Source organism: Rutilus rutilus (assembly GCF_951802725.1).
Source record: "Rutilus rutilus genome assembly, chromosome: 10".
NCBI lineage: Eukaryota > Metazoa > Chordata > Actinopteri > Cypriniformes > Leuciscidae > Rutilus > Rutilus rutilus.
In genome coordinates this window covers 26,728,507-26,739,248 of record NC_140215.1, presented here as the reverse complement: position 1 = coordinate 26,739,248, position 10,742 = coordinate 26,728,507, and the positions used below count along the sequence as shown (strand labels likewise).

At 38.3% G+C, this 10,742-nt stretch overlaps 1 protein-coding gene across 5 annotated transcripts in view; it reads right to left on the bottom strand.

Annotated features, from left to right (window-relative positions):
• Positions 1-254: 254 nt before the first annotated feature.
• myo16 (myosin XVI) overlaps positions 255-10,742 on the bottom strand; it is a 227,586-nt gene continuing 217,098 nt past the window's right edge. For 3 of the 5 annotated variants that reach the window (XM_084421067.1, XM_084421065.1, XM_084421066.1), the window contains exon 35: positions 255-546. In XM_084421067.1, coding sequence (XP_084277193.1) covers positions 370-546 — 177 coding nt within the window. In that variant the 3' untranslated portion in view covers positions 255-369. Of the gene's footprint in view, positions 547-10,437; positions 10,529-10,742 lie in introns of all 5 variants that reach the window. The other 2 variants (XM_084421068.1, XM_084421069.1) reach the window with 1 other exon arrangement.

Sequence of the window (10,742 nt, the reverse complement as noted above, 5' to 3'; positions counted from 1 at the left end):
TGCAATCAAAGCGATGTGATGAGAACTTTCAGACAGCGAGATGTTCAGAACACTGCGAATGGGATTCATAATAGCCATGTCCCCTTTGTTTCTTCAGGACAGAGATTGGTAGTCTTTGGGGGCTGTGTGTTATTTGGTCCCAGTTGGTCATTAGTTGGAGAGACGTGTGGAGCAAATTTTCCAAGGAACCTTTGATTCTTTCAAAAGAAGTGAAGAGAGGAACAAGAACAAATTGGGATGCCCTCTTCTCCTGAGTTCAGAGTCTGGCTCTGTTTAGAGGACATCAACCCTATGTGAGGGGCAAAACAAAGGCCATCAGGCCTAAGGACTGGGGTTTAACTGAGGTTTAACTCAAGAAGACCACAATCTCTAGGGTGATGCTTTCTTTCTGGGACTCTTGGTCTTCGTCGTTAGGGTGGGTGAGGTGTTTGTGTGGAGCCAAGCGTTCTGCCAGTCCGGTCGACCGTCACAAACACTCCTCCGCCAACGCATTAATTCCTGCAGAGTGGCCCGCTGATCCCCACATGCACGTGACCTCTGGAGCACCTGAGAAAATGACAGAAAGGTCATGTTTAGTATGGTGCATAATGGATGGAATACAGCAGGGGTAGCCAACCCTCCTGAAGGGCTACTTTCCTGCACTTCAGTTCCATCCCTGCTCCAAAACACCTGCCTGTCATTTTCAAGTGATCCCGAACACCTTGATTAGTTGGTCCAGGTGTGTTTGATTAGGGTTGGAGCTAAACTCTGCAGGATGGTAGCCCTTCAAAAGAAGTTTTGGCTACCCCTGATCTACAGGTATCTATACTACTTACCACCAATGATACAAATGAACATAACAGCAATGATCCAAAATATAATTTAGATCGTAAAAGTAAAATAACCCAAATAGGTAAAGCACAAAGCAGCTAAAGCAGGAAATGAAATGTGTTCAGCATTTGGTGGAGCTGTGATTTGAGCGAGGATATTTTGTCATACAATACATACAAGTGTCCATGGTAAAGAATAGGAAAAATCATAGAAGAGGTGTATTAAAGTCATTGTGTGGATGAATTGAGAAAGAGAATAAAAGTGCAAGTACCTGGATTAGAAGGACCTATTGATGTTAAAAGAATAAAAAGAAAAGAAAAACCTCTCCTAACAGCTGCTGCCTGATGCAACTGGCAACCCTAACATACGCACATACACAAAACCCACCCATGGGCGCCTCTCATCCATCATACAAGCGTAATCAATAAACCGATAAATCAATCCATCCCAATCATCTGCAGCTGGTAAATGCCACAAATGGAACAGGACCTCCTGCTGTGCCTCGGATCCATTCATGACAGATGCAGGGATGAGGGAAAGTCACATGGCTTTAGTTTGGTCAAAGAGAAAGCCCCCTGTCCATTTGTTCTCTCTCTCTAATGGCTCGTTTCCACTGAACGGTAAGGTACGCAATTATTTCCGTATCCACTGTCAAAAGTGAATGGTACCAAAATGCCGAACCGTACCACTTTTTCGGTACCCTTCCGTTGGGGGTACCTAGCACAGTGGTACGGTACTAAAGGGTGGAGCTAGACTCACTGCAGAACGTTGATTGGTTGACAGAGTATCGTCACTTGCGCGTGCTACAAGGGGAATGACAACATAAGAGGCGCCATTTTTTTTATATACAGTTGAAATACAATACCACTGTTATTGTGTCACGAAATGTAGTTTTAAGAGTTTTTCAGGCAAGAATGTAGTTGTTTAAAGCTCAAATCTGTGGTTTATTTATTTTGTATGAAAATTTTATCCAGGTTGTGAGATCCATTCCAGGCGATCACCGGGCGCTCAACACTCATGTACCCCGCCTGGAACGGCCTTTCCTCGGCTAGTCCTTCTGATGTTTGCCCCCGACTCTGACGTCTCTGTAGTGGTTAAACATGAGATATAATTCGTCTTGTGTATCTAACGGCCGATCTTTGGTCTCGTGAATCTATAATTTGTTTCCTGGCCAATCGGTTTGGCTGAGGGCCAAGTGAAATTTCATAACTTTATATTTAGGCTATTTAACTTTACCGTTGTAACATTAGAGAGCGCTGACTTTGTACGTTTGACTGCATTGTTTGCTTTAGGCTATTTCTTATTGTATAGCTTCTTGTACCTTCCACTTATACTTTTATAATGGCTATTATTGATAAAACTGAAATTTAACAGGGTTGAGTTTTGTCATTTTTAATTTTATTACAGTGAAGATGATCAGAGTACAAATGCACATTTTGCCTGAACCATATTAATAGAGACAGGGTTGTGTTTTATATTTCGTTTTGTTATATAAATAGGCTAATGTTATACATGCAGTGAATATAATCAATACGCATTGCCTGAACCACATTTGTGTGGCTGTTGTTTAAGATTTCTTTAAATGAAAACGAAAAGAGGCAGTGTGGTGTTTTACAACATATTTAGTTTTAATGTTGCCTAAAATGTACATACAGAGATTACCGGAGTAGCAGAGCAAGCTGAGTGACACTTTCAAGTGGACTCGCGTCTTCGGGAGTCATTCTCCTGAGTCGGACATGGCTAGTCCGAACTTTGCGTACTTGGTATTGAGAAACGCGTAATGTCGACGCTTGTCTTCTTGTGACAAACATGCCGAGAATCAAGAACAAGATCTACTCTGTCATCCATTGTTCTTTACAATGTCGCTTTCTTCTTTGTGTGAAAATGACGTCGATCGCTTCTTTCCGGCATAGGCTACACCATGCCTATCAAGTAAGGGTACTGTTGGCAGTGGAAACGCAAGCCAGATCAGGATTTACCGTCCCGAATTGTACTGTACTGTACTGTACCGTATCGCACCGCTCAGTGGAAACGAGCCATAATAGGACGTCAGATGAATGAATAACAGAAGAGACTGTCATCTGTTGTTATTGGTAAAGTTAATAAGTGGAAATTACATAATCCTTACAAAACGGTCTTTTGTACATAAAGGAAGAACCAATTTGGGCTGTTAACCTGGATCGAACCTTAGACTGAACCAATTACTGCCCTTGAGCAAGGTTGCTCCGGGTGAAGCATCCCTGTTGTAAGTGTTGGATATGCGTTTAATGTGCTGAAATATAACATAAATAACCAAACAGCAGATTTGAAATCTACAGTTCAGTTTAAAAAAAAAAAAAAAACAGTCTGGGACATCAATTTCTTTTATAATCAATTGACAGAATAATTCAGCTATTCAGACTTTGCAATTCAAATGAGATGGTGTGACTTGAGGTTTCCAAATGAGAAATGGCCCCAATTAATAACTGGTGTCTAAAGCACCTAGATGAGAATCCAACAGAATGAAGAAAACGAAACCGCCCAAAAAAAGCCAGTAAAAAAGATCAGATATTTTCAGATTTCAAAATAAATACCTAAATATACATGGTGAGGAATATAAGTAGAGTTGGGGACCAGGAAAAATCTACTGAGAGTTCAAATCACTGTAACTAATATGTTTGATATGCTAATTTTATGACACTCCCTTAAACCCTTCATGTCATAACTAGGGGGAATGTATGTTTAATGCTGATAATCCTCCTGTTCTCTGCACGAGGAGAGTGTTTAGGGAGATACGGGGGCCAAGCATACAGTGGATACTGTTGTTAGACTATCTCAAATGACGTAACGGGATGCCCCTGGCCTATTTCACCACTCCAGTCTGCTCTGAGAGAGAACTCATCCAGAAACATTGTGAGAGTGCAGTGGCGACGTGTTACAGTACAGCAGAAGCGTATTCTAGGAATCCAGGCCATTTACAGACATGCACACCCACGTACGCTGCTCGAAAGTACTGATCCATAATTTACACCTAACTGTCGACTCTCAGTTCTGACATCACTAGCATCAAGATGGCACACAGTGTACCGAACATATCGTACACACACACACACACACACACACACACACACACACACACACACACACACAGTCAGTCAATCACGCACACTCATTAAGACCAAGCACAACGTCTGTGTCAATCACTGCATTCACACCTGTAATGCTATCTGGACGGTACACAAAGCCACACACAAAGCACCTGGATCACATGCAGCTATTCATATTCAAGCCAAAAAACCTCATCATATTTAACCTTGCATTATTTATGCGCTTCATCAAAGGGCACACATGCACACTTACAGATGTAGATACAGACAGGCGGGCTACATGACCACTTATACTCTAAATTTAGCCCTGCCTCTGAAACCATCAGGGACATCCAGTTCTTTGACAATCAATTGACAGAATATTCAGCGATTCAGCCTTTGCAATTCAGATGAGATGGTGTCTCTGGAGGTTTCCAAACAACAAACGGCCCCCATTACGCGCTAGTGTTCAAATCCATGGGTAAAGCACATGGATAAAACACCTACAGTTCAAAATACGCCAGTAAAAAACGGCAGTGAAAAAAGAAAATGATTTCAAAAGCAAAAATATAGACAATTTCAGAGAATATAGCCTATCTTGAATTAAGTTACTGGATTTTTTCTCTCCTCGTTTCTAATGTTTGCCAGTATAAGAAAAATAAACCTCAAATATGCATGATATTTATATACTATTAAGGAAATTAAGAATTTTTAAAAATCCTAAAACAACACACTAACAGCATGTGCCAAACTAAAGGGCCGTAATTTTGAAAGTATGTAAATAAGGGCAGCTGGTCAGTAGGCTCAGAAGAAGGGGAGGACACATGGAAATACCTCATCCCTGGGGAAAGGGGTGGCCCGTGGCTGACATTCAGCCTGGCTCACCCCTTCATGAGATAGAGGGCTGGAACTCAATACGGGTCATGCCTGAATGTCAGCGCAGTGAAAGGTCAGCGGGGACATGCGAGGCTCATCACGTTCTTATCATCCATGAGGCTTCTGCAGCGAGGACTGCACTACTTTAGCCCCGACACCTACTAAAGCAATCTTGATACAAAGGGCAAAGGTCAGGGAATCATTATTAACACGCATATTATGGGATTCTCACTCTGCTGGGGCATTCGGCGGAACACATAACTTGCTTTCTCCGCCTCTTACGCTCTCCTCATTGTCCTTTATATGAGATACTATCTCTCGCTATTTCTTATCTATGCTGTATACAGCAAAACTGGATACTATTCATATTGAGGTGGCAGTAATGACAACTGATAAAATGGCTTTTAATGGTTCATATGCTTTTCAACATTTTCTCAAAGTGTCTTTAGCATCTGCTGTGGTTTTCAACTGGTGGGTCACAAGCTAAAGGATAATGGAGCGAAACATTCAAATGGAACTCACCATATAATGGTGTTTAATTAAGATAAACAGGCTTATTAACTTTTTAAAAGGAAGAAAAAAATGTCCAATCAAACTTCCAATGAAGTTTTATTGTCGACCACGGTGTGCTTTGTTGTGTGAAGTATTGACTGCTGAGAGCATGAAACTGTTGCATTCAATAAACAAAAATGGTCCAATTCAGCATGTTCACAATTTTGATTATTTGACCTATGTAGTTCATTGTGATATTAGTACATTTCAATGTTTTACTAAAGTTTTAAATACTTTTTAAAATGTCTTTATGATAACTTATCGGGTAAAATCTGGGTCGTGAAACAAAAGTTGTCGAGAAGCACTGTGAAAAATAATTTCTTCATAATTTTAATTAAATCATACTTAGGCTACTAGATATTTGTTCTTGCTATCTTGGTTGTACTATTGGAAAATATTTTATTTAGAAAACAAATAAGGTCATAAATAAATTCACAACATAGCCTATTCTCTGAAAACAAGTGTTATGTTACACAATTTTGTTTTGAAGATGTTTGGATATTTTTACTTACTATCTTTATTTTACAATTGAAAAATATATTGCCCCCTGGTTTTAAGCATAAATTGGCCTAAATGAATGCATACATGCATAAATTCAAGAGATATTCTCCAAGACATATAGCTTACCATCCAGCATATTAACAATTTTGCAATTTGTCTGGCCTATGAAGAATGTAACATTAAATTTCAATGTTTGATTTTAAAGAAATTTTACTTTATATATGATGAAAACTTGAAGCCACTTATAATGCCCAGTGTAAAATCTGGGTCTTGAAACAAAAGCAGCTGAGAAGCACTGTGCATAAATATTTCTCAAACTTCAATGGACCTGCCTCATCGGTACACCCTTCCTTATTCCAGCTTGAGGGGTATGAATGTCTCTATATTCTTTTGGGGAGCGAATTCAGATTGTGGTCTATGGAGATATGCGTGTTAATCTCTCTGTCCAGGCCGTACAGATGTGCAGTTGGATTCTCCAATGGCTCTTTTATCATTCAGCCTTTAAGAAGATTAGTATGCTCTCCTCCTCTCTTATCCTGTCCCGCCCCTCTACAAGAACCCATGGGATCCCCTCACGGTGACCAGTCATGTCCAGATGTGTGGGGGTCTTTCAATTCTCAATTCCAGGAGGATTTGAAATTCCACATTTTCTCATAGCATCTCGTCAAAAAAAAAAAAAAAAAAACACCTGTGAAAACTGTAAGAGAATCCCTGTGTTTGCATACAAAAATATTTACCCAAAAATCACCATGTTTCTTTTGTTGCTCAAAAGTTTGGGTTGAGGATAGATTTTAAGTTTTTTTTAAAGTCTCTTATTGCTCACCAAGGCTGCATTTATTTGATCAAAAGTAAAGTAAAAACAGCAATATTGTGAAATAGTATTACGATTTAAAACCAACTGTTTTCTACTTAAACTATTTTAAAAAGTTTTTTTTTTATTTTAAATTTATTCCTGTGGTGGCAAAGCTCAATTTTCAACATCATTACTCCAGTGTCACATGATATTGTAGAAATCATTCTAATATGTTGATTTGCTGCTCAATATATCCTGAAAACAAAAGAAGAACATTTTCTTAAGAATTTATTTAATTTAAATCTTCTGCAACATAAGTTAGCTGTCACTTTAAAAAATATTACTGTAAATGATAATATTTCAGTACATTGGTTTATATCACAGTACAATGGTATTACCATCAGATACCATCACTGTACCATAGTACTACATTTGTGCCTTTTCGTGGTGAGGGTTTATTAATTCCCTTACAGAAAAAGGTATGTCGAAGTAGATGGTAATTTCATTTGACATTCTGTTTACCATGGTACTGAATGATTACTGTATTTACAGTGCTATGCATAAGTTTAGGCAACCATGCTAAAGTTGACTAAAAAGAGGAATAAAAAATCATATTTTGCAAATTTAACTTAATGCCTTATTTTAAAAAATTAGGAAAAATCCAACCTTTAAGGACACCAATTTTCTTTGTGAATGAATAATGTATCGTAAATAAATAAATGTTCTTCCTTAAAAAACAGGGTGCATAAGTTTGGGCACCACTATGTTAAATTCCCATAGAGGCAGGCAGATTTTTATTTTTAAGTATTTTTTTTATTTTTTTTTTAGGATACTATGCATCCTGATAAAGTTCCCTTGGCCTTTGGAATTAAAATAGCCCCACATCATCACATAGCCTTCACCATACCTAGAGATTGGCATGGAGTACTTTCCATAAGATCATCTCTCAATGCAAATCAAACTAGCTATTAGGCTAACTGAAATAAAATCATGCCAATCTCTAGGTATATGCATTTTTTATTCCTCTTTTTAGTCAACTTTGGCATGGTTGCCTAAACTTATGCATAGCACTGTATATACCATAGTACTTGCAGGAATACCATGGTACATGGTACAAAATACCATAGTAGTTTTGAGGTGCCATGTCCAAAAAATTTTTACTTTTTGGTACCATTTTGAAATCAAAAGACTGTTTTCTGTGCTGCTTTTGAAAATCTGACAAATTAATTTAAATATGTAGAATGTATTAAATGGAACTAAGAATACTGAAGTTTTACTGATATCTGAAAGCATTATAAAATTAGCCATAACACTTAATAAACAAACATGGAAGGATTTGTATAATTCTACGAATTGCAGATGTTCCAGTTTTGAAGATTGTGTGGAGTTCCATGCGCATTTAGGCCTGATTATTCATTGTATTTTCTTTGTTTAACTATCAAACACACTGCCAGTTCTTCTCTAACTGTTTTGGCTTCCAACTGTCATCATTTTGCTTCTCTTTTGCTTTGTAGAGGAACATCATAAGCCAGACTGGGAATACAGCTGTCGAAAACACTCTGAGGAACCCAGAGCAACGAGGCTTGGAAGTCACCTAACAAAAGAAATCGGTGTTCATGTGATGTCTTTTTGAGGATGGTCTCCTTTCACATGGTAAGTAAACAAACTGAAAACTTCTGTTGGAACCAGAGTAACCATATCCCTAAATGCACTTTAGTATCTTCGGAGAAACTCTTAAGCATGTCTTAGGCGATGCCGCACTCTCTCAAAAACAAACACGAACATACAAATCCCATGCTTGGTGCATCAAGTACATGCTCTTCACCAGTAATTAAAATCCTATGGGCGCAGAAGGACAGATAATTAAAAAGGCAAGGCTCATGGCTAACCATAATCCTCTAACGAACGCTCCTCAGCTGCTTCTCTTCATGTTCCTGAAAAGCCTTCAGACAATTTGAGGACATCAAAAAGCTGAGAAAACCTTGAAAGGCATATCAATCCAGGTTGAGGCAGGACAAACCTGGACAGTCCTGATCATTTTAAAGGTTGTACAGGCTGATCTGACACCCTGTGTGACTCCTAAGCCTATATTGGCTTACAGGCATGAAGTTAGAGGACGTCTGAGGTAAAGTGAGCTACAGAGTTCAAGGATAACAACGAATCCGTACTCGTGTTGTGAGAACAACCACATAATTTGTGTGTATGCGTGTATATATATATATATATATATATATATATATATATATATATATATATATATATATATATATATATATATATATGTGTGTGTATAAGGGATGGGCATTTGTTTACTTGAGAAGTCAACATCTTAATATCTAATAATCTTCTTTTTGTAAACTAAATGCTTGCAAAGTGTGCCTGTGCTTTTGTTATTCAAAAGAATATTGACTTGGATTTACATTTTTCTATTTAATGCAATGACAGTCATACTTTAAAAAAACACATATGCATGTATGAATTTTTATGTATGAATGTGATTGCATTTTACAGATCATTCAACATAATTGTATTAATTACAATTATTATAATATTTTGCTAAAGCAATTACATGTTGAATTCTTTGACTTTTTAAATCAAGTTGGTAAAGTGAGCTACAAGAGTTCAAGGATAACAACGAATCCGCACTCGTGTTGTGAGAACAACCACATAATTTGTGTGTATGTGAGTGAGAATTCTTTGACTTTTTAAATCAAGTTAACAAACTAATGCAAAGTATCAGACAGTGACACCATTATCCTCAAATGTTTGTTTTGGCACATTTGTGTATAGTTATCACTGGATTTTAATTGGTGTGACATGTTTTAATGATGACAAAAGTCACACAATTCTGTTTTTATTATCAATAACTGTTGTCGGCAACACTTTATTTTGATGGTCCCTTTTGAACATTCTACTAACTAGAAGTCACTTTGCAACTGCATGTCAATTAACTCATTACAGTATTAGTAGACTCTCTGCTTAATATCTGCTAACTCTTTATTGTGATGCTCCTCTGAGCACCTACATGTCAATAAATTCCGACCCTAACCCTACCAGTCCACTAATACTCGACTAACACTCTAATGGGAGTTAGTAGACATGTAGGTTCAGCGTTACTTATAGTCAACAGAATGTGTTAAAGGGACCATCAAAATAAAGTGAAACTCTATTGTCATTTGAAATCGAGTACTAGTGGCCATCCCTGGTATATATCCGTTTACATCATTTACACACTGGCCTGTTCCCGCTGGCCGTATGTGTGGCACATGTGAACATTTGTTTGAGGTTGAAACATAAGAGTCATTGATTCAGTGCAGAGACGTGGCTCTGCTCCACACTCTCTATAAGGCATGATTCAGCAGGCAACAATGAGCATCTCAGCATGAGGACAAACTTCATAAAGAGCCTCTGTTTCAGAGGAAAATCAATAAGAAAAACTTAGGAAGAAAGAGAATGCAAAAAAAGGGACTGGATTGAATGAGGGATCAAGGAAAGAGCAGGGTCATCATGTACGCAGCAACGAAAGAAGAACCAGCGGTGAGGAATGGAGAAATTTCAGCAAAAACTGCAGCTCATTTTCACACTTCATTACAGAAAGAAAGCTATACAGCATAAGTAGATGACTAAATGATGAGTCATTTTTAATTTATTTGTTTAATATCGATTACCGTAACGGCATCATTACAAATTATGCCCCTATTGCATTGCAAGAGCGGATCCTAGATGTTGCAGAGCTGCAGTTTCCTTCAATAGCATGGGAAGCAAAAAGTGAAACGTAAAAGACGGGAATTGGAAGGTGCAGGCCAGCCAGTGAGGTACTGTGCTATAGACCAGACTCACCCCATCCCTATACAGGCCTGAGGGCTCATTCAGCCCCCCCAGCCTACAGCGCCGCCCCCGCACCGAAAGGCGAGAAGTTGAGGTGACTCCTCTGGAAGAGAGGAAAGACAGAGAGAGAGAGAGAGAGTGTTCAAAACACATATACAGCATTTCTTACATTTTTTCACAACATGAAATCATGTGCTCAATACACGTGATTACCTGTAACAGATGTGCCGACATGACTGAATGCCAAAGAAACTAACCAAACAAACTGGATTGTATGATTTTACGTACAAGGCTGCTTTAAAAAAACACGCAATGAC